Source organism: Hyperoodon ampullatus (genome assembly GCF_949752795.1).
Source record: "Hyperoodon ampullatus genome assembly, chromosome: 14".
NCBI classification, from domain to species: domain Eukaryota; kingdom Metazoa; phylum Chordata; class Mammalia; order Artiodactyla; family Ziphiidae; genus Hyperoodon; species Hyperoodon ampullatus.
The window spans coordinates 42883845-42908363 of record NC_136927.1 but is presented as its reverse complement, the minus strand read 5'-3'; the positions used below and the strand labels follow the sequence as shown (position 1 = coordinate 42908363).

Genomic DNA, 24519 nt, shown 5'->3' with positions numbered 1-24519 from the left:
TGTCTCCTCACTGCTAACCCCCCTTAATCCATCTCTCTGCCTCCCTCCTTCCCTCCTCTCCTCCTGGCCCTGCAGATGAGAGAGGACCCCTCCCAGGTCCCCCATCCCCCTCCAGCCACCGTTCCTCCCAGAGCGGCCCTCTGTATTGCACCGCTGCCTAATCAAGGCCCAGACATGCCCGGGTCCCAGGGTGCCCGCACTGTCTCAGCTTGGGGCCCTGATGGCAGCAGCACTGAGCTGACAATGGAGATACCTCCCTACCTGGGAGAGAAGGCACCTGAGCCGCAGAGGAGCCAAGCTGAGCCCCCCACTTTCTCTGTGCTCCCCGTGGGCTCTGTCCTTCCTCCTTGAGCCTGCCTTGCACACATGAGCCTCCGGCAGAGTGGCTGTCAGCCCCACCAGGCCTGGCTGGCGCTTGACACCAGCCATAGGCACCAGCAGCTGTTCTGGCAATCACCCTGACCCTGCGGCACTGACTCTTGTTTGTCTGCACCTGATTTCTGGTTCCAGGGTCTGCAGAGTAGGCTTTCTCCCTGTCAGACCCCAGCCTCAGTCTTCAGGATTTGGCCTGTCCCCTCTGTTGCCCCTGCTTCTGGGGTCCCCTGATTCTCTGAGTGGGAAGCTCTCCCACTTCCTAAGCCCCAGGGAACTTTGGTGGTCTGGCCAGCCCACGGTCTCCTGGAGAGTTGGGGGTGGGGACTGAGATGGAGACTGGAAATGCAGGAAGTCATTGAAGGCTGCCAAGAGGGAATTCTGGGGAACCGCCAAGCAGAGGGCACTTGGAGGTGTCTGCCCAGCCCTCCTCTCTGGGAGCTTCCCCACCTACAGTTGCGGCCACTGCCGACAGCCATGTTTTCCTGGGCAGCCTCGCCCTTGCTGGGGGCTGTGCTGATTGGCCAATAGGTTGGACACGTGGTCTGAGCTGGGCCAATCAGCCTCAGCCTCCTGGGCATTTGGAGGACTGGTCAGACTCTGGAGGGCTGGATGCAGAGCAGGGGCCAGAGCACGTGCTTTGGGCCTGTGGTCTGAGGAGCAGAGAGGGGTTGAGAAGAGAGACCCCAGAGCGGAGATGGCCAGAGAAGGGCTGCCCTGGCTCCCGATTACTCCCAGATCCTTGCAGTCCCTGCATCTGGGTTCAGCAAGATACTCTTGTATCCTTCCAAGTTAACAAGGTTCCGTGCATTAGCTTGTGAGCTGGTTCAGTCTTTTGTAACTACACAGCCTCCAGATAGAGCTTTTTAAAAATGCAAATCAGATCACAGCACTGTGCTGCTTGGATTCTTCCAGTGACTTCCCAGAGCCCCAGCATAGCTCCTCAGCCTAACCCCAGCCCGAGGCCCGCAAGACCCAGCCCTGCTGACTCCTGCTTCTGTTCACCCAGGACTCACTCAGCCCCAGGCCCTCCAGACTCTTGGCTGCTCCTGCAGCCCTGCAAGCGCATTCCTGCCCCAGGGCCTTTGCACGTGATGAGCTTCTCTGGGATGCTTTCCCCCTGGACCCTTACATGGCTGGCTTGTCTTCATCAGGTTGCAGCTGGACTATTCTTTCATTAGAGAGGAGGAGATCACTCTGTCAAAGAAGTCTCACCCACCCCAGTCATTCCGTCCTGTTTTGTTGTATTCAGAGTGTATATCACCATCTATTATTTACTTATTTGTTTACTTATTTACTGTCTGTCTTCTCTGCTGGGATGAAACGTCTTGTTTACTGCTGACTCCTCAGTGCTTTGAATAGTGCCTCGTAGGGGCTTAATGAAGATTTGTTGATTGAATGCAAGAAAATGGTAAAAGGACTGAGGGTTAGATCAGCTGGAGCTTGGCTGGGTTTGCTGGGAGAAAGGTAAAGGACCCATTTCATTCTCCTCACATAGGACCCCCCACCTCTTGCCCATTGGCTGCTCTGACCCACTAGATGATGGTTCTAAAGGTTCCCAAGCAGTGGGTGGAGACTGGGCTGCCAGGCGGCATGGAAGTGGTGAGTGCAGCAGAGGTGGCCCAGTTGTACCTGGACTGACCTTGGGTCCCCTACTGGGCTGATGTGCACTCTGTCTCCTGGGCCAGTGTCTGTTCTTTCTCTTGTGGGCCCTGGAGACGATCTCCTCAAGTGGGTCCCCTGTGTTTCCTAGAGTCCTTCAGTAGGGGACCATGGTTCAGATTCCTCAGGAATGGGGGCCTTGGCCTGGGGAAGGGCCTCGTGTCAGAAAACAAGCCCCTTCTTGGGTCAGCTGGCAAAGATGATTTCATGCGAGGGTGAGTTGCCTTCCATCTGTCTCTCTCTGCTTTGTTTTTAAAAAGTTCATTGCATTTATTAGATAAGCCATTACACGTTGACCCCTCGACATATTTCATGATGTAAAGAGACAGCCCCTGCCATCAAGCTGTGCGCCGTAGCTGACAACACGCTCACAGCTCACAAAAGTACGCGTGCGTTGTGAAGTGTGCAGACATCACAGGCTGGTGGGAGCAACCCTGAGGATGGGAGATCCAGTCTGGTACCGGCCATAGCTCCCTTTTCCTTTCTGGAGAAATGATTGTAAACATCGAATCATCTGTGTGATTGGGGAAGAGGTAGCATGAGCAGATGAGTCCAGTGTCTGAGTTGCCTCCTTGCCAAACAGAAATGGCTGACCAGGAACTCCTCTTGGTGGCTAAGAGTTTGGCAAACTTTCTTTTCCTTTCTTCCCTGCTGATGGAAGTGCTAATGAGTGGTGCCAGGCCCACAGGGAGGGGGGAAGCCAGAAGCCCGAGGAATCCACTCCCTGAATAATCAGCCCTGAATAACTGCGAATTGACTTATAATTGCAGTTGTGTCAGCTGAGATGCTGATGCTACAAGGCAAGGAACAGGCAGACTGGAACGATAGGATCTGGAGAGAGAGGATGCAGGATCTGGGATTGATGCATAGCAAAGCAACTTGGGGCCGGGGTTAGGGGAAATCTTTCTGTTACAATTTTAAACTGCAAGGGCAAAGGGCTAACGCCATGGGGGAAGGTTACAGGGAGGAGGAGAGGAGAAACATATACAGGAAGGAGCGATGTTTCTTTGCAGACGGTAAACAACTGCCAAATAAATGCCAGAAATGACACTCGGAGAACGTCTGTGGGAAGCTTAGAGAGCTGCTTGTCCTGAAAGAGTTATTGGTTTTGTTCAAGCATCATCTGATGCTCTCTTTAAAAAAATAGATTTTGTTTCCCCTCTTGCAGCAGTCTGGAGGGGAAAATCAAGCACAAAACATCTGCCTCGTGTCATCATTCAGATGCTTATGAATAAACCGACACTGGAGGGGTAAGGAAGTAGATGGTGGAACCGGACCTGGCCAACTTCTGATTATCTCTGTGTGGATTATCCGATATGGGGATTGTCCAGAGGAAATGTCCATTCCAGGGTGGCATCCTTCCTGCCACTCAGCAAGGTCCCAGGCAGGCCTTTGCCCTCTGTGGTGGCCTATGAGCAAACAGTGGTTAAGAGTGTGGTCTGTGCAGGCAGACAGACCTGGGGTTGAATTGGTCTCCTCCACACACTAGCTGCAAGGTCTTGGGCCGTGTCTCCATTCCTCTGATCCTCTGTTTCTCCAGCGGTAAGATGAGGCAGGTAATAACTGTGGCAGTGACTGCTCTGCTTATCAGTATCCATGAGCTCCTCTGCATTTCCCAGCCTCCTTTGCAGTTGGATTGGCCATGTGACTGGTGTGGCCAGTGGGATATGAATGGAAGTGACATATGTTCTCTTTGGGCTAAGGTGGGTAAGTATCCAGTGTGTTCTCCCCATGCTTTCTCTCCCTCGTCGGTGGTACAGCTGCACCATGGAAGGAGCCGGGGTCCTTGAGTCACCTCGTGGATGGGAGTCATGCAGGAGAAACATCTGAGAAATAAACGTTTAGGATTTTGAGGTGTTTGTAACAGCAGCTAGTATTCATTACCCAGCTACTGTAGTAGTCCTTTGAGAGTTATTGTGGAAAAAATAATGAGGGAGGCAGAGCATATAAAAAGCTTAGCCAAGTGCCTGGAATCTAGAAAAAGTTCAGTAAATATTGGGTATGCTTATTAATTTATTTACACAACAAATATTTATTGAGCGCCTATCATATGCCAGGCATGTGGATTGACAATGACAACGACAACATACTGTAACAACAACAGACACATAAAATCATATTTGGATGACAAATTATATAAATATCAGTAAGTAAATATATGTATGTATATATATATACACACACACACATATATACATATATACACATATATACATACATATATGTATTGTACATATACATAATATATGTATTTTATATGTATATTTATATATATTTTTCATGCCATAGTAAAATAGAAAGGATTAAGTCATTCATCCCTTCAGTGTTTGCTAACCCTACTGTGTGCCAGGCATCATGCTGAATGGTGGGGATGTGTGGTTGAATAAGTATTCACTCTTAAGTTGCTTGCTGGCTACTGAGAGATGCACGTATAGGCAGATAACTCAAATGCCAAGTGACAAGTGTCATACAGAAGGGTCTTTCCAAAGTGCCAGCAGTGTCCCTAATTCTGCTTGGGGGAATCAGGGAGAGCTTCACAGAGGAGGGGGCTATGGAGTTCAGCCTTGAAGGTTTGAGTAGGAGTCTGGCAAGTGAGAAAGAACATTTCAGAGAGGGATGGATACGAGGTCTTGGGTTTGATGAGATGTGACTGGTGCCTTGGTGGCTGGAGTCCAGAGTATCCACGGTGGGCAGAACAATATCCCCTCCCCAAGAGGTCGGCATCAGACTCTCCATAACCCGTGAATATGCTGCCTTAATGGTGAGAGAGACTTTTTCAGATGTGATTAAGTTAAGGATTTTGAGTTGGGGAGACTATCCTGAATCTTCCAGATGGGCCCAGTCTAATCACATGAGTCCTTAAAAGAGGAGAACGTTTCCAGTTGTAGTCAGACAGGGAGCTGTGTCTATGGAAGAGAAGAGATTCAACACGGCTGACTTTGCAGGTGGAGGAAGGGACCGAGAGTCAAGGAGTGTGAGAAGCTAGAAAAGGCAAGGCTAAGGAATTGTCCACAGAGCCTCTACAGAGGAGCACAGCCCTGCCAGCACCATGATTTTAGCCCAGTGGGACCCATGTTGGAATTCTGACCTATAGAATTATAAGATAAAATTTTTGTATTGTTTAAGTCTTTAAGTTTGTGGTAACTTGTTATAGCAGCCATAGGAAACTGATACAGTATCTGAGGGAGAAGATTGAGCCCACACTGGATAAAAGAAGGGGCAGATAGAATTGTTTAGATTTATTCTGTAAGAGCAGTGGGTCTCAAAACTTCAGCGGGGTATCCACTTTTTCGTGGAATATTGATATTCTGTGCTCTGTACCTATTTGTTTTAATGGGCGTGAATATTCCATAAATTGAATGTGTATTTCTTATTTAATTCATGGGAATTTAGATTATTTCCAGTCCTTTGTTATTAAAATAATGATGCAACAAATTATCTTGACCTTGTGTTATTTTGCACACGTGTGAGTATGTCTGTAAGGTGAATTCCAAGAAACGAAATTATTGGGTCACAGAGAATATGCATCTTTGGGAGTCTGCATTTTTAAATAAATGTCTGAGGGCACGATGATTCTGGTGAGAACTGAAATTAAGTGGAGGCTCCTGAACAGAATTTCAGATCTGGGCTCCATAAACATCCCTGTGGCTGACAGTGTAGAGGCAGGGAGGCCGGAGGAGAGGCTGAGGCAGTGGACCTCGAGAGAGATGAGTGTGTGTGTGTGTGTGTGTGTGTGTGTGTGTGTGTGAGTGTGAGAGAGAGAGAGAGAGAGAGAGAGAGAGAGAGAGAGAGAGAGAGAGAGAAGTTTAGGACTGACCTGGCATGGGTGAGTGTAAGTTGATTTTCTTGTTTTGTTTGTTTATCAGCTTGGGAAATTCATAGGACACGAGAGGCTCTTTCTCAGTGACCCTGGGTCAGAGAGCCATGTTGGGGTCCCTGGGGACAAGTGAGTCCATGTGTTCACATGTCAGGCCTGAATTCTAATCTCCTTTCCCTTCTGCCCTGTCATTTGACTCTGGGTATATGGTTACCTTTGTGATTTTTGGCGGGGAGGGGAGGAAAAAAATGTGTGCTTGCAGCCTTTAAACAAGGTGTTTCCAGTATTAGACCCCACCTGAGAAACATGAGAGCACCAGCATTCCTACTGCTCTGACCTCACGATTTTTGATGTTTGTATGAGTTTTACAAAGTCAGGGTTGCATTACAGCCTCTGGCTTGTAAGCCCCTAATATCTACAATAGTTTCATTTTGTTTGTGTGTTCACATAGATTCCTTCCTCACCTTGGTGATTTTACTATGAATTCTCCATTCTTGAGTTGATTTTGGTTCATCCCCGGGTGAGCTGGATCTCAGTGTCAACTAGCTATTCCAGGAATGGTTCACAGACTCTATATTCTCCAAGTGTCTTTGTGTCTGTGGACGTCTGCCCGCTGCCTTTGTAGCTGAACATGCAGCTCACTTGCCATTCATCTTCCTGCTGCATCCCCCGAGGAGAACCGCATGCCTGGGGTTCTTCCATTCATCCTGAGGATGGGTTGGGTGCCAGCGCTGCTTGGGCAGCCTGGGGGCCCCCTGAGCAAGGGGACATTGTGGAAAGATCAGAGAGTGCTATAATTTGGAGTGAGGAACTTTGACTGCCAATTTCAGGGCAGCTGAACAGAAGATTACTTCTCTTTTATCCTATGTTTGGAGTATTTGTTACTCTAAAAATATCCATGCCTGCTGTGTACAGCTATGCAGGCTGTGCACTGCATGACTCCAGGGAATCTCATTTGTATAAACCACGATGTGGACTGTGCTTCCAGCATTGTGCAGGATGGTGACCCTGCAACCTCTTAGCCTGGAGTGGGCCTAGAAGCATAGAATGCTTTTATCCCAGTGTTTGCCAAACTTTAGTTATTCTTATAACACCTTTATGAATTAGTTCTTAGTCACATCCTCCTGTTCTACTATGAATTTTTTTTTTTTTTTTTTTTTGCTCTATATTGGCTCATATTTTCCTTACATAAATGAAGGGGAGCTTTCAATTCCAACTGGAAATAGAAAATCAGCGCGGCTTGCCAAAAATAGAAGAAATATATACACATGCGTATGTGTATGCATACAAGACAACAATGCTATCAAATGCTAACTGGATATTTTTGCCTTTTCTCCTTTTTTAAAAGGGAAGATTAGCAAGTGTTAGAGCCATGTTAAGGACAGGCTAGTGCAAAACTGATATTTTTTTCCTGGAAGTAATCTTGAAGGGTTGGAAGAGAATTGGGAAGGGAAATCGTTTACCCATGATGTGATTCAGTGTAATTTAGTGCCACATCCCCCATCATAAACCACCTGTGGGACACGTGAGGAAGCACTGGCCCAGTCAGATATCCCACTGGCTACTTAAATCTCTTGGCAACATCTCCACCTGGGAATCCAACCCTTTCTTACATCCCCTCAGCAATGGGAAGTTTGTTTTTGTTCTTGGTTTTGTTTTCTTTTGGCCGTGCCGTGGCTTGCAGGATCTTAGTTCCCCAACCAGGGATCGAAACCAGGCCCCCTGCGATGGAAGTGCAGAGTCCTAACCACTGGACCGCCAGGAAATTCCCTCACCACTGGGAAGTTTAATGCCACCTTGGAGGGGCCTTTTTTATGGCTGGACTCTTCTTTGGTTGTGCCAGGTAGAGAGCTGCTCCTTGGGCCCACAGGGTTTAATTCTGCTCCCTGGAGTCAAGCAGAAAAAAAAAAAAAAAAATGCTTCCTACAAGTTCCATCCCTCCAAACATGATTAAAAGCGAAGCTTCTGGAATTGGAGTGTCCTGGGTGGAATCCTGGATCCACCACTTACTATCTCTGTGCCTTTGGGTAAGATACTTAACCTCACTGTGCCTCAGTTTATTCATCTGATATATGGGAACAGTAATAGCGTCTCCTTCCTCTGGTTGTTATGAGAATTAAAGAAGGTGGTGCATATGGAGATTTAGAACAGTTTCTGGCACCTCGTAAGTGCTCAGTAAGTGTTGGCTACTGTTATTTTCTGTAGCCTGGGGCCCCTGTCCTCCCATCCCTTCTTCTGGATTAGAAGGCAGAGGACTTGGGTTCCAGCTTCAGCTCAATATTTGCCTGGTGATGAGATCGTAAGCAACTTACGAGCCCTACCTGGGCCTTGGTTTCCACGTCCGGAAGCTGAGGGTGGTGGGATTCATGGTCCCCAAGTCCCCGCTCCCATCTCCAGCCCGGGTGGAGACTTCTGTGCTGAGGGAGGAGAAGAGCCAAACGGGAACACTGATGATTGTGGGCCATGATGTCCCTGTGTCAGCCAGAGTGTGCCCCCCAAAAACTACCCATACCTTCTCCCTCCCTAATTTCTCTCAGGACATTCTTTTGAGGAGTGACAATGCAAGAAGGATTCCTGATAGTGTCAAAAAAAGGGTGAAAATAAGACTGAGGTATCAGGAAAAGCAGCTTTGCTTTGCTTTAACTAACCCCAACAGATGGGATGACATAAAAAAAATCACAATATCCTTTATTTATCAAGTTCCCTTGAAAGATGACAATAATTGTAAACACTTGCTGAGTTCTTGTCATGCACCAGCTCTCTCACATGTAGGGTCTCATTTTATCCCCAACTATGTATAAGGCAACAACAACTGCTGTAACAAATAAACCCCTGAGATGGCAGGGGATTAACACAGTAGCTCATGTAACACTTCGGTACAGGTGATGCTGGTGGATGGCAGCTCTCCTCCACACAGTGATTTGGGGACCTGGCAACTTCCATATTGTGCCTCTACCATCTCCTAGGACCTCGGAGGCCTCTGCATCTGGGTGGAAGAGGAAAGAAAAGGCACGTCTACTTCATAAAAGCCCACCCCAGGAAGTGCCACACATCACTCACACTCACATTTTATAGGCAAGAACCAGTCACTTGACCCCAGCAGGATGTAGGGGGTGCTGGGAAATATTGTGCCTGGTGGGGCAGCCACTTTCTAGCAATAACTCCACACTGCAGAAGGAGTAGCACACTTTTTGGTGGATAGCTAGGTAATTCTGTCACAGCTTATGTGGTGGAGAAGACAATTATACCCATTTTACAGATGAGGAAACTAAGACCCAGAGAGTCTGGCCTGGGTCCCAGGGGTTGTAAGTGGCAGAGGCTCTGTGAGTTCAAAGCTCTTACATTTAACCACTATGGTGTTAATTTTAAATAAGTATTTAGGTTCCTCTGGCTGTAAAATTCTTCAGAACAAATTATTCCCTTCAGTTTACCCAGAATGCCCCCAAATGCCCAAGCAAGGTACGTCTGGAGGCCATGATGATGCAGTCATGATGCCAGGCAGGATTTGAGTTTCCAGTGTTTCATCCACTTGGAGAAATGATTATCTCCAGAAAGTTGACCCATATTTTGAACTCCTGCCAGAAATCAAGGCCTGGTACCATCTGTAAGAGATAAATAAATCAAAATATCATCAGCAGATAAGTGTGTGCCATCTGCTGCCCTGTCGGTTGAACTGGCAGAGGCCTCCGGAGAATTCCAAGGAAGTGCTTGCCAAGGCTCTGCCGCCAGCCTGGATAGCGCGAGGAGAAGCTTCATGCAAGATCTGCTGGCATTTTTCTTTACTCCCCGCTCTCGGTGCTGAATTCCTTGAATCCAGCCTAGCGAAGGTGTGTGGATTTTCACCCTTGCCAAACAGTTAAAATTGTTTCTCTTTGGCCACATTTGTTGGGGGCCAGGACTGTTTTTCTCTGCCCTCCCAGCAAGTTGAAAGCTCCTACTATAGAGAAAACTAGCCATGCACCTGCCCAGAGGTTGGGCTCCGTGGAATCTGGGTCTCAGAACCAGAGTCAAAAGCAGAACCAGCCATGTTTGGGCATCTGGTGGACATCTCGAAATGCAGCCACATCCTGATGGATGCTGATTTCTCCTGCCACATGTGGAGTCCTCTTGGAGGGCATCTGAGACTTCCCTTAGAAAGAATAGATTTTTCTAGAATCTGCTTACTCTCCTAAGAGGCAGCACAGGGTAGTGGCCAAATGCAAAGGCTCTGTGGCGGTCTGTCTCCATTTGAATCCAGGCTCCACCATTGGCTGTGTGACCTTAGACAAGTTACTCAGTCTATCTGTGCCTCAGTTTCTTCATCTGTAAAATGGGGGTGGTAGTTTGTAAAGCATGTTGGGCCTAGCCCCTCACCATGGGGCTCCCTCCGGGTGCCCTCTCCCTACCTTGCAAGCCACAGAAACCTCAACTCCACCATCAGATGGGTTGTGAAATTAAGTCACGAACCTCAGACCCATGATCTGGGGACCCAGCCAAGGACACTGGGCTCCCCAGTGCCCCTTCCTCTTGCTGCCCGTCTTCCCGCTGCCAACCAGATCTGGCTCCTGCGTGTTCATGCCGAGGGCAGCTTGGCTGACCCTCAGCACTCCTCACCCTTCTGCCAGCCTTGGGCATCTGCCTCTGGCCACCTCCCTGGATTCTGCCCGTGGCCCTGCCAGGCTCCCCCCACCTACTCCCGCTGAAGTGGCACAATTACAGCCTCCTGCTTCTGGCTCAGGCTCTCCTTAGGAGGAGCGCAGTGTGACTCTAACTTAGGATCCAGGGATGGAATCAAAAATAGCGCTTATTTACGGAGCCGAGCACGGGGCAGGCATTTTCTCACACTCCCTTCCGTTTTCATCCTTTTTTGCAAGCCTGGAGGGCAGAGCTGAAATGACTTTCATTTGGCACCTGAGGAAAAGGCTCAGACTTGTGAAGCCACTTCCTGAGGTCACGGGGCCAGGGGAGGCAGAGGAGGGGTTTGAACGCACGTCTTGTGGCTTCTGAACCCAGACACCTCCGTTTGCCTTCAGAGCACCCCCTTTCGAGGAGGGAGCCCAGGAGCTGTGATGAATGACGGGCTGGGGATGTGGGTGTCAGCACATCAAGCTGATCCCTCGCAGGTGCTGCCTGATTTAAATCCTAACTGAAGACGTCTTGCTTTATACCCGTTACCTCATTTAGCCCTCAAGCAACCTCGTGAGGCTGGAATCATCATCCTTTACTGGCCAAAAAACCCAACCAAATGAATAAAAACGATGGTTCCCCCAGAGTTCCACGGCTAGCAGGTGGCAGAGCTGGGATTTGGCTTCAGGTCTGTGTGAAATCAGAGCCCAGGCTTTTCACCAGGGAGCACAGCCTGCCTGGCTCCCATGGACCCCAGGCTACCCGCCTTCCTTGGCCTCCACCACGAGTTTCTTTCTCAAGTAGATCAGACCTGGAGGAGGGACCTCGGGGTAAGATTCCTGGAATGAGGCATGAGTGCTGAGCCAGAGAGGAGGCAGCTGTGACCCTCCCATTGTCTCTGGTGTGGATTCCTGGAAGCCTCGATTCTGCCAAGGGCCTTGCCAGGTGTTCCCTTTGGTGGTGGGATTGGAGCACCGGCTGCCAAGCTGAAGATGCTGTGTTGAGGGCAATTTCTGAGCCCCCTCACCGTTAGCTCAGCCAGGTCCCACAGACAGTGAGTCAAAAGGAGTCAGCAGCTAGGGTAGGCCAGGGCCTCTTGGGTTGCATGTTTTGTTCCTGTGGTGCTAAAAGTCAGCAGCCCCATAGGGTGATGCCAGAGTGTCTAAGAAGAAATGACCTTCCGTTTGTCTTTTCTGAGCAAGGGAGCAAACCCTTCAAAGAGGCATTTAGATTCAAACCTCTGGGATTTGTTTCAAGATAACCCCACTAGTGGTGGGCTGCTGGGTGCGGAGAGACAAGGTGAGTTTCCAAGCTGGGCTGCCGACATGGGACTCTTCATACCGGTCTCTCTGATTTGTAAAAGATGGGAACTTCGCGTAATAAAATGTTAAAAAAAAAAAGATATTTCAGAGACAGTGTTGATTTGCTGGAGTCCAAACAAGCTGGTCTGGTCATGGAATGTCCTGGGTCCCTGTCTCCCTCTGGACAAGTCAGTCCCTTGCATGATGGAAAGAGCTTTGGAAAGACACAGACCTGGGTCCAGCTCCTGGTTCTGCTACTTCTTGGCTGTGTAACCTTGGGTAGGTCGCTTTGCCAGTGTGAGCCTCAGTTTCCTCATCTGTAAAGTGGGGATGGATATTGACCTCATACAGTTGTGATGTGTGCCATGCTCTTAGCATGGTGCTTGCCCTGGATTCTCCTTGGGTCATTGGATCCTGGATCTTAGGCAACGTGACAAACTCAAGCTTCCACCTGATGGTGGGTAGATCTGCTATTAACAGCCCAAAGGGGGTCAAAACGGGCCAAGCTGTGCCCAAGGTAGAAAGTGACCGTATCATGGGAGATATCATGATAGAACACTGGGAATTCAGAGCGGGGAGACATCTCTTTGGGGCGGGGCAGGTGGTTGGTGAACAAGGCAGGCTTCACGGTGGGGGAGCTGGTGGGTTTGAAGGCTGGGGCTGCGTCAGACATGGGGAAATGGAGGGAGAGAAGACGTCGAGATTGAGAGGTAGGAAAAGGTAGGTTGTAAATCTGAATCAGCAGGCACAAAACAGCAGAAAAGGAGGTGAAAGGCGACCATCAAAGACCTCACGCCCAGGCTGATCTCCGGGCTCCTCTGCGTCGTGGCAGACATGAGGCTGGGCATGGCTGCTCTTCCCTGGGTAGTGAAGACCCCCCCTTTCTGTTTGCCTCTTCCCTCCCAGATGGGCCCCGAGACGCTCCTGAGCTCAACTTTCATTCTCACCTCTGCCTGCAGGTGTGTTGGCCATACCTGTAGGTTTCTGCAGAGGCGCCCCCCTTTGGTGTAATCCTTAATAAAGGCAATCTGTGAAATGCTCTTCATTTACTATTCCACCGTCATGTCCGGAGCACCCGTTAGTGTCCCAGGCTTTGAGGACACAGCAGCGAATGAGACACCTGATCACAGAGCTTCCGTTTGTCTCAGAGATGCTATCTGGCACTGTTTACGTATTTATTTTTAATTTTTCAATTGATGTTAGTTGATTTACAATGTTGTGTTAATTTCTGTCGTACAGCAAGATGATTCAGTTATACATATATACACATTCTTTTTTAATATTCTTTTCCGTTATGGTTTATCATAGGCTATTGGATACAGTTCTCTGTGCTGTACAGTAGGACCTTGTTGTTTATCTATCCTGTGTATAAAGCTTACGTCTGCTACCCCCAACCTCCCACTCCCTCCCTCCCCCAACCCCCTCCCCCTTGGCAACCACCAGTCTGTTCTCTATGTCCATGAGTCTTGTTTCTGTTTCATAGATAGGTTCATTTGTGTCGTATTTTAGATTCCACATATAAGTGATATCACATGGTATTTGTCTTGCTCTTTCTGACTTACTTCACTTAGTATGATAATCTCTAGTTGCATCCATGTTGCTACAAATGGCATTATTTTATTCTTTTTTATGGCTGAGTAGTATTTATTTTATATATGCACCACATCTTCTCTATCCATTCATCTGTCGATGGACATTTAGGTTGTTTCCATGCCTTGGCTATTGTGAATAGCGCTACTATAAATATAGGGGTGCATGTATCTTTTTGAATTAGAGTTTTGTCTGGATATATGCATCTGGGCACTGTTTAGATGAGCTGGGGGACGCCCTGTTTTGGTGCAAGGATTCCAAGTGTCTATACATACACTTTAATATTAGAACAGCAGCTCTGCAAGGGTGGGCACTTGCCTTCTGGTTCTCTGCTGCACCCCCAGCACCTTGAATGGTGCCTGGCATGTAGGTGCTCAATAAATGTTCATTGGGCTTCCCTGGTGGCGCAGTGGTTGAGAGTATGCCTGCCGATGCAGGGGACACGGGTTCGTGCCCCGGTCCGGGAAGATCCCACATGCCGCAGAGCAGCTGGGCCCGTGAGCCATGGCCGCTGACCCTGTGCATCCGGAGCCGGTGCTCTGCAATGGGAGAGACCACAACAGTGAGAGGCCTGCGTACAGCAAAAAAAAAAAATGTTCATTGAATATAAATGCGTGAATACTAAACACTGATATTGGGAACCAAAGAGAAGTATATTTTTAGGGATCAAAATTAATTCAAACATGGGACTTCCCTGATGGTCCAGGGGTTAAGGGTCTTCCTCCCAATGCAGGGGACTCGGGTTTGATCCCTGGTTGGAGAACTAAGATTCCACATGCCATGGAGGAACTAAGATTCCACATGCCATGGGGCAGCTAAGCCTGCACGCTGCAACTACTGAGCCCACGCAATCTGGAGCCCCTGTGCTACAACTACAGAGCCCACGTGCTCTGGAGCCTGCGCACCACAACTAGAGAGAAGCTCATGCGCCAAAACGAAAGATCCCGCGCGCCGCAGCTAAGACCGGATGCAGCCAAAAATAAACAAGTAAATAAATATTTTTAAAAAATTAATTCAAACATCCCCAAATATCGCTGCTTGATGTGATTTGGATTCCTAGGATTCAGAGAGAGAGAGAGAGAGAGAGAGAGAGAGAGAGAGAGAGAATGAGAGAGAGAGATCTCATCTTCACTGTTGCATCACTGTGTGCAGCCTCCAGCCTGGTCCAGAATGTGGTCAAGCCCACAGCCTATGCATACCTACATGTAAATACAACCCACAGCAGAGGAGAAGTCCACACACATCCTGTAGAGAACACAGATAATAAACACTTGAACAAATGCGTACACAAGATCATTTCAGATAGTAATCGTGGGAAGACTATGAAAGAGACAAGCATGCAGGGTGAGAGGATGAGAGTGATGGGTGAGGAGGGGTGAGGGCCTCCTGGGGTGGGGGCCATGCTGATTGTTCGCCGTTCACCCCTCCACGTCTGTCCACTGCCCCCTGGGCCGTGGGAGACTGCCCTGTGCCGATGCAGTGGCCCGGACTCCTGCGTCCTCTGGTTTCTTATTGGTTCTGGGCAGTGGGAGGCATAGGAAGGAAATCAAGAGGGCAGAAGGGGAGAAAGGTCGGGGTGTTTCCCCCTCCCCTGCCTCGTTCTTGGCCTGTTGAGGTTTTGACAGTGACTGCATTCCTCTAAGGACTGGTTCTAAAGTGTGGTCCCCAGACTAGCAGCATCAGCAACCCCTGGGAATTTGTTAGAAATGCAGATTCTCAGGCCCTGCCCCAGAAATTCTGATTTTGATGCTTGCTTCGGTGCAGCTAAGCTCCGAGGGGCAGTTCCTCCTCTGTGGCATCATCTCTTGCAGCCTCCTTTCCCTCCGCAGCCCCTTCAGGCTGGAAGAGGTGAGGGCCCCCCACTGTTGCTCACCCCCGCCCCTGTCCACACGTCTATGAAAAGGCCCTTCACTCAGCAGTCTTCACTGAGCCCTTTCCAGGGTGCCATCTGTTTCCTGCCAGGATCCTGACTGGTCCAGATGGCCAGGATGTTAATTCATATTCCTTTAGACAGGGCACACCTCCTCCAGGTTACCAGTCCCCACAGGCTTCCCCAGTCATTGCTGGGTGTTGAGATCTCATGTATTGTCCACCCTTGCATTGGGACTGGGTTCTAAGTCCCATCTGTTGACTACGGACCTTGGAGAAAGATGCAATGATGAGGAACCTTGTGCAGAATGTTTCCCTTCGAGGCTATGGTGGGTCCGAATCGGCACGCTCCCTTCTTACAGGCAAGGTACTTCCCATTAGTTTATTCCTCTGGTCTAATGGGACTGAACGTCCATTCTCTGGGATAGTGAGAAATTCAGGCCTCACATAATGAAGGTTCCCTCACAGCCCTGGGGTGATGTGAAGTTTTCAGAACTTTTGGGAGAACCTCTGGTCTTCTTCTGCCCCTCTTCTCCCCATTGCTGATGGTTTCCTGGGCCCATGGGGGCCCTGAGACCCTCACTGGGGTGCAGGATTTTTGTTAAACCTGTGACCTCTGACCCCAAAGCCCAGCTTTCCCAGGCTGTTTTCCTAGAAGGTCCTGACATCTCCATAGGGGGCTGTGGAGGTCCTGTAGCTCATGGACCCCCCAAAACTTCTCCCCAGGGGTCTGCTGACTCTATCCTCCTCCTGCACAAATTCCCTCCTCTGCCCCTCCCTGAAGTGGGGCAGCGTTACCCTCCAGGGGGCCTCTGGGAACACAGTGGATCTTTAGGGAACTCTCCTCCTGGGGAGGAAAGGCTGACAGCCATTCATCCTCTTGATCTTGGTAGCTCATCTTGGGTCAGAGGGAATCAGAGTGGAAGGAAGTGATGGGAAAAAGGGCATCTTCACGGGCAAAAATGAGGCAGTTACCAGGCAATGTCCAATGGTTAGGGGAAGACAACGGAAGGTGCAGGGCCGTAGGGGAACCCATGTATCCCTGCAGCTGCCACTTGGCTGGACTCCTGCCTGCTGAGCTGTCCTAGCTGTGTCACCTGGTGGTTGGCACCAACCCCTACAGATCCACCCTGTAATAAGCACTACAGAAACACTAGCATTAGTGATTTTCACTTTTTATAGGTAGGGAAACTGAGGCACCAAAAGGCTAACGTTGATGTTACATATCTAGTAGGTGATGGAGCCAGGCTGAACCCATGCAGGGCTGGCTCTAGAGCCACATGCCACCCCCCCCATGGTGGTCCATGCACCAGTCTTGTCTCTCTTCCCATGATGTTCCATGTTTCCTCTGACCCCTGTGTGACAGGTGATGATTATGATGGTGATGACAGCCACCAACTCCTAAGTTCCCACTCTGTTCCAGGCATCCTGCCTAAGTTCTTTGCCCATGTTGAGTCTTTATAACACCCCTGTAGGTGCTATGCCTATTTTGCAGACGAGGAACTCAAGGTCCAGAAAGACTGTGAACTCACATGACGGGAAGTGACAGAGCCAGGATTTGAAGCCACCTCTGCTGATTCCGGAGCTCAGGCCTTGGCCACTCTGCTATCCTGCCCCATAAACACTGTTGCTGGAAGGAGTGTCCCGTGAGATAGCACCAGCTGTCACTAAAATGACTTACTATTGCTTTTCTAATGTTGAAAATAGTTGTTTTTGCAAATCAGATTGGAATGTGAATCTCACCCTGGCTGTGACTGGAATCACCTGGGGGCTTTGGAAACCCACTGATGTTTAGGCCTGCTGCTGACCAGTTAAACCAGAATGTCTGTGGGTGGGGCCTGGGCTTCCCAGGGCTGAGAACCACTTACGTTGGATGACCTTTAAGATTCTTTCCAGGGACTTCCCTGGTGGCGCAGTGATTAAGAATCCGCCTGCTAATGCAGGGGACATAGGTTCGAGCCCTGGTCTGGGAAGATCCCACACGCCACAGAGCAACTAGGCCTGTGTGCCACAACTACTGAGCCTGTGCTCTAGAGCCTGTGAGCCACAACTAGTGAGACTGCATGCCCCAACTACTGGAAACAGCATGCCTAGAGCCCGTGCTCCACAACAAAGAGAAGCCACCGCAATGAGAAGCCTGTGCACTGCAACGAACAGTAGCCCCCGCTCGCTGCAACTAGAGAAAGCCTGCATGGAGCAGTTAAGACCCAACGCAGCCAAAAATAAATAAATTTATTAAAAAAAAAAAAAAAAAAGATCCTTTCCAGCTTTCTAGTTCCGCAGTGCAGGGAAGGTATGCTGCCATCAGGTGGCAGTAACAGGCCACAGCTCCATGATCTAATTGACAAGTTTTGGTCTGAAGAGATAAGTGCACTTTTCTTCAGTTTTATACCCAAATGAAATCCCTTGTTGAACATACAAATGTAATAATAACCGATAAAGATGTTAAAGTTTTAAGGGCCACTTCTAAAAGCAATTAGCCAATATGGTACACTTTGATATCTTTCTCACAAATGGTTAGCTAACCTTTATCATGGAACTGAGGGTCTGGAGCCAAGAATCTCTTCTGTGTTTGGATTTTAGTTATTAGACTTGGTGACCATTGAAATATCCAGTTGTCCTTATGTCATTACTATGATTTTTCCTTAAACCTCAGCTTTGCCCTGCACAGGGAGTGTGGGCCAAGTTTGACCATCTCTGCTCAAACATCTTCTATTCAGTCTTGTCCATGTAGCAGAAGTAGAAGCGTGAGAGTCATTTTATTTAGTCCCTGGTGGATTTTCCCTATCTGCATGGAGGTATGTTCTCAGAGAGTTACTTTTAGGGCCTAGTAGCTCTGCACAGTGGGAATGGCTAGCTGCAAATGGGAATAGATAGCTGGAAAAACTTTAGGGCATGGAGTTTGGAGTCTATGTGCTGGGTTGAGTCCATCACTTACTGGCTACGTGGTCTTGGGCAAGTCACTGAAAGCTCAGAGCCTCAGTTTGCTTGTCTCTAAAATGGGGATTCTCAGAACTACATTGTAGGTTGTTGTGGAATTAAAGAGAAAGTAAACACACTTTTGCAATAAAACTACTCAACAAACTAGAAATAGAAGAGAACTTCCCCAACCCGATAAAGAGTATCTATGAAAAAGAGTACAGTTAACATCATACTTGTGGTACAAGAATGAATTCTTTCCCTTTCATATCAGGAGCAAGACAAGGATGCCTGCTCTTGCCACTTCTATTCAACATTATACTGGAGGTTTTGGCCAGAGCAATGAGTCGAGAAAAAGAAATAAATGACATCGAGATTAAAAGGAAAAAGTGAAACTATATCTATTTGTAGATTACATGATCTTGTATATAGTAAATCCTAAGAATCCACTAAAAACTATCAGAACTAATAAATGAATTCAGCAGGATTCAGGGTACAAGGTCAGAGCAAAAGCCCATAAAATGTTTTAATTTCTTTCAGAATCAGAAGAAAAAAAACCTTTTAGGTGAAGAAAAATTTTAATATATAATGTTAATATATTAATCTTTAACCAATGCATTTGTAAAATACAATTTTTAATTTAATTTGTCTTTATTGAGGAAGAGACTCCAAAGGCAAAAGAGCCTAGGGTCCACAAAAGTCTTAATGGGGCCCTGGCTGCTGGTCTGAATTTAGTCATTAAAATTTTCCCTCTCTAGCTCTGAGAAAACAATATAACATAAAGAAAGTTTAAGATGATGCATTCAAAATCCATCCATTCTTAGCACACTACCTATTCTCATTTTTAAAAATCCTCTCTTCTGGTTCTTGGCTGTCAGCAAACATCTCTTTATAATCTCGGTACCACTGACTTGCTGTGTGGTCCTGGCTGATCACTCAGTGGCCCTGAGCCTTTTCTATAAAGGAAGGAGAGGGTCCTACATCTCAGTATAGAGCCTGGGGAGGAAGCAAGCACGATGGAATCACAGGAGCAGCATCCATCCACCTGTGGCCTCATGATTCTTTGGAAGGGGTGACATATATAAGAGAGGAATCCACTCCTTAACTCAGCACTTAAGACCCTTCGTGATCTGGCCCCAGCCTTCCTTCTCAGCCTCATCTCTCACCACTCCCTGATATCTGCCTTTGCATTTGTATGGGGCTGGAAGGAGGTTCAGGAGCCCAAACGGGCTTCAAGGGACCTTCTTAGAGGAAAACTTAGGAAGCTTCAAGCAGACACGAGAATTGAGAATGCTGGGAGCTTCCAGATTCTTTTCATCCCCAACCTACATTGACTCCATTTGGACTCAAAGTCTATCTCCTTGTTGGGCTCAGCAGTGAAATCTATCTCTTGCTGCTATGCTCAGCAGTAAAACCCTTGAACTAGGAGTTGCAAGCTCACCCTAAAGGTCAGCGAGTCTAGTGTCTCAGGGACCAGTGAGGTCTAAGGTCTAGGGGTAAAGCAACAGGGTGTGGTGGGGACTGTGGCAAAGTATAGAGCACGTGTCCCATCTGAGAAAGGACCTTAAGGCTAGGTCACATCTTGCTCTCACTGTGTCCTTGATGGCCAGCATAGGGCCTGGCATCAAGGAGGCTGGACGGAAAGACTGAAGAGTTGAAGTTTCTTATAGGCATAAGGTTTGGGTGGAAGTCATTCATTTTTTCATTCATTCATTTACTTATTCGTATAGCCCTTCAATAAATATTTATTGAGCACTCTCTATGAACCAGGCAGTGTTCTAGGTGCTAGGGGTCCAGCGGGAAGAGAGATGGGGAGAGTCAGGGAAAAGGTGTTTGGAATATCAAATAGACTAGCTAGGAAAGGCCTCCCTGAGAAGGTAAAACTTGGGGAAAGTGATAAAGGAGAGGAAGGGTAAACCATTCAGCTATCTGGGGGAGGAATGCTCCAGGGGGAAGTAACAGCACGTGCAAAGGTCCTGAGGCAGGACTGCACATTTAAGGATCAGCAAGGAGGCCAGTGTGGCTGGAGTGGAGTGAGCGAGGGGCAAGCCAGTAGGAGATGAGGTCAGGGAGGTGATGGGGGCACAGATCACACAGGGCCTTATAGGCCATGGTAAGGACTTAGGTTCTGACTCTGAGTGAATTGAGAACTGTGGGAAAGTTCGGAGAGGAGACGTAATCCATCTTAGGTTATAACAGGACCCTTCTGGTGACTGTGTGGATAAGGGCAGAAACAGGGAGACCCATGCAGAGGCTATTGCGGTAATCCAGGAGGAGATGATGGGGCTGGGACCAGAGGAGGTGGTGAAAAGTAGTTGGATTCTAAGTATATTGGGAAGCTGGAGCTGCAGATCAGATGGGGAGGTGTGAGAGAAAGAGAGAAACAAAGGGTGACATCAAGGTCCTGGCCTCAGCATCTGGGAGGATGGGGGTACCATTTTCTGAGCTGGGGATGAATTGAAGATGTGGTACCTGCCTTCACGGGGCTTCCAGCTTGTGAACCATCCATCTGAGAATCACACACAAAATGATAAGAGTTATAAGGTGACTAGCTGCCCCCTAGGAGAAGGCCATGGTGCCATGAGAGCTTCTAATAGGGATGAATTGTGTTCCCAGTCGGGGGGTCGGGGAAGGGAACACGAAGAGTATAGGAGCTGAGAGGAGGGGGAGGGGAGGAGGGGCGGGGAGGGCCAGTCCTGGATGCATGTGAAGGAATTTGGGCTTTATTTTGGGATAAAGTGTTTTGAGCAAGAGTGTGTGTACTTGCATGTGTGCATGTGATGTAATCAGAGCTGCGTGGTTTGAAAATATCCCTCCAGCTGCAGTGTGGAGAGTGGATCCGACAGAAGCCAGAGTGGAGGTCCAGGGAGCCCAGTGACGGCCTCTGCCCTTGTCCTGCTGGGCCTGGACGGGGTGGAGTCCGTGGAAAGGGCAGGAGGGCTTTGAGGAGGTGGGAGTGACAGGGCTGGATGGATTGGACTGGGAGGTGACGGAAGGAGGCATCATGGGGACTTGCGGCTTCGCCATCCACATTCCTCAGGACGTTGGCTTTCTGGGAATTAGGGTTTAGAGAAGATGCTGCTCGGGTTAGAGACGTTTGGGCCCCCCTACCCCCAGGTCCGTACAGGGCTCGTGGGAGGGGGAGAGGCGGAAGCCTGAAGCTCTCACTTCCTTTCATATTCTGAAAACCTTTCTTTTTTTTTTTTCAAAGGTGAAAAATGCCGCAGCTTCATTGACCTGGCCCCAGCATCAGAGAAAGGTAGGTGTGGCCCCAGCTCAGGTGTGCCAACCTTGCTCTCTCCAGGGACACTTCCCGAAGCCCTGGGTGATCCTGTCCTTCAGCATCCCTGGGTGATGGTGCCCCAGGGGCCAGAATCCTGTTGCAAAGCTCTGAGTTCCTTGAGCGGTTAGTGTAGGGGGAGAGGCAGGTGGAGGGACATCATCTTGCCCTCCCCCACCCCCCAAGTGGGATGGTTCTGAGAGTCATTACACGTCCCTTACTTCCAGCGCGTGCTGGGACTTTGGGGGAGGTAGGATGGGTGTGCGGAAGTTGGGATCAGGCAAGACCAGTGTTGGCATTGCTTCCAAGCGTAGGATTTGACCTTGGGGAGGGAAGCCAGACGTTCTGTCTCTGTCGTCTCACAGGTGTGGGGAGGTCCAGCCTGATCGGGCACTGCCATTCAGAAAGGACCCATTGGTGTGCAGGGCTTGACAGCAGAGATTCTGAGCCCAGTGATGCTCAGGTATGATGATTAGGAGCGGGCTGCAGCTTGTGTAGGGGGCAGGGCAGTCAGGATTAGGTTTAGCTGCAAGTAATGGTGACCCCAATAACTGGCTTCAGTGGAGAAATGTATTTATTCCTTTTAAAAGTTTCAAATCTAGGGCGGCTCTGCTTCATGCAGTCTTCAGGATCCCGGCCCCTGGGGGCCTCTCCATCATCCCTGTGACATTTGTCCTGATGGACTAACAGGATGGCTAGAGCTACAGCTGTCACATCTGCACTCCAGGCAATAGGGCAGAGGAAAGGCAAAGAAGAAAGGGCAAATGTTGCATGTCAACAGTAAGGTTCCCAGAAGTTGCCCCATGACACGGGCTTATACCCCCTTGGCCAGAACTTGATCACAGCTGCAAGGGAGGCTGGGAAATGAGGTCTTTATCCCGGCAACCATGTGCTCAGCTGAAAGGCAGGGGTTTTATCATTATGAAAGAACAGGAGAATGGATACTGGAGGATGTGCTGCCACAGGAGCGTAGGGCATGGCCACCTCTCTACTTCCCTACCCCGCCACCAAGGAGAACCCTTGCCAAGAGAGAACAGGTGTGCAGGTCTCTTCAGACAGCCGGAGATTAGGAGAGGGCTCTGGTCCTGGGAGTCGTGGTGGGGAAACTGAGACAAGAGTTCAGTCCTAAACTGTCCCGACATGGGGGGCCTTGGTGGGCCGAGGCTCAGGGGAAATTCTTAAATCCAGGATATGCGGTCACCCACGCCCCCTGCTGGTGGGGTTGAGTTTGCAGTTTCCCTGCAGTGCCAGGAGGTTCAAGGGCCTGAAGTGCCCCGTCTCTGACCCCTCCCGGGTGCTGGCAGAGGTGGGACAGGCAAGGGGGCTGCGTGTCTTTGAGGCTGGTGACGTTCCTGTCTCACAGACGCTGTCCCCTTGAAGAGCTCCAGCCAAGTGGCAGCTGGTGAGACTGAGGGGCATGTGACAGGGAGCCCATAGTGCTCTTGGGTCCAGGAAGAGGCAGGGCTCCCCCTCTGAGCAAGCTTTTTGCAGTGGGGACTGCCTCCTCTGTTTCCTCTGCTTCCCAGTGAAGATGCCCTGTTTAGTGGCTACTTGTGGCCATCCCTGAAGTTTCGAGCTGAGCAACTCGGGCCACAGCTTCCAAACTGAGTTCTCCAGAAAATACTACAGCTGCTAATAAATGGCTGATATTTACTGAGCAGGTACAATGTGTCAGGCACTGGGCCAAATACTTTAAATGTATCAATTGAGAAACCTCCCCACAACCTTGCTAAGAAGGGGCTGACGTTCTCACCCCACTTGACAGATGAGAAAACTGAGCCTTAGAGACATTAAGCCACTCACGTCTCACATCTCATAAGGAGCAGAGCCCATGCTCCGTTCCCCTCCGTTGTACTGCATCTGAGAAGCCAGTACCTGTAGGCAACCTCTACGGTGCTCATCCCATAATCCCCAAGGCCTTGGAGTTCCTGGGTCTCCTCCGCTCCAAATCTGGCTTCCAGGAAGCTGGGCCCGTGTGTGCATATGTAAATGTGTGTGCATGTCTGGTTGAGGGTGAGGATATGCATGCATGGGCAGGTGCTCCTGTGAGAGTGTGCACATGGGTCTCGTGTGCGTGCCTGCATGCACACTCGTGGGTGAGTGTGGGCACGGAGGCATGTACACATGTGTGCACATATGAGCGTGTGGATGTGTGTACATGCATGTGTGTGTCCACATACAGTGTGGACTGTATGGTGGCTTATTCCTGCCTCGTGTATGAGGACCGAGGCCCCAGACGGGTTGTATCTTTGTGTTTTACTGGCCTCGTAATTTTACTTTCAGGGCTTGGTGGCCACGCCAAAGACCTTCTGGCTGTGTGTATAAAAATGTTTATAAGAAGCCTGAGCGGGCTGGCTTTGCAGACCAGTTTTCATGGACTCACTGCCTCTCAAGCACTTAGGCTCACCTTTGGGGCTGGCGGGGTTTGGTCAGGCAGCTCTGTGGCCTGTTCCCGAACCTCCCGACCCAGCCCTCCCAGGGGCACCTGCAGGAGCCTGGTGTCCCCGGACCCCTCCGTGTGCTCGCCGAGTCCTCTCCACACTGTCTGTTTCACAGATGAGGAGCCCAGGCTGCAGAGAGAGGGGGACTGGTTCAGGGTCACACAGGGAGTCTGGGCCGATATTGGAGCTCAGACGTGTTCTCTCCCAAAGAACACTCTTCTCCCAGATTCTGGCTGCACCCACTCCCGCTGTGACTTACTTCCTGCTCTGCAAAATCCGATCATAATAATTAGTGTTAGGTGACACTAACACAAACTGGCTTTCATGCGGTGCTTACCACGTGCCAGGTGCTGTTCTGAGAACTTTATACCTGGTGGCTCATTTAGTCCCCATTTTACAGATGAGGAGACTGAGGCCTAGAGAGTTAATTGACTTGCCCAAAGTCACACAGTTAGGATGCTGGGATTTAAAACTGAGCTGTCTGGCTCTTAAATGCCTGGTTCTTCTGCTGAAAAGCTAGGCCTTCCAAGCCTCTGTGTGTGTGTGTGTGTGTGTGTGTGTGCGTGTGCGTGTGTGTGTGTGAGAGTAATTGAGGCCCTTCTGAAATGGGCCCCGTCTTTGCCATTTTCTCCAATACCCTCTGTCCTTTCCTCCCTACCCTCT

General features: G+C 49.3%; 1 protein-coding gene across 5 annotated transcripts in view; it reads left to right on the top strand.

Moving 5' to 3' along the window:
- GSG1L (GSG1 like) overlaps positions 1-24519 on the top strand; it is a gene marked incomplete at its 5' end in the record, with an annotated part of 223959 nt that overhangs the window by 59490 nt on the left and 139950 nt on the right. For 4 of the 5 annotated variants that reach the window (XM_079718649.1, XM_079718650.1, XM_079718647.1 and 1 more), the window contains one exon: positions 21347-21394. The exons of the other annotated variant lie outside the window; for it this stretch is intronic. In XM_079718649.1, coding sequence (XP_079574775.1) covers positions 21347-21394 — 48 coding nt within the window. The remainder of the gene's footprint in view (positions 1-21346; positions 21395-24519) is intronic. 5 annotated transcript variants of the gene reach the window in all.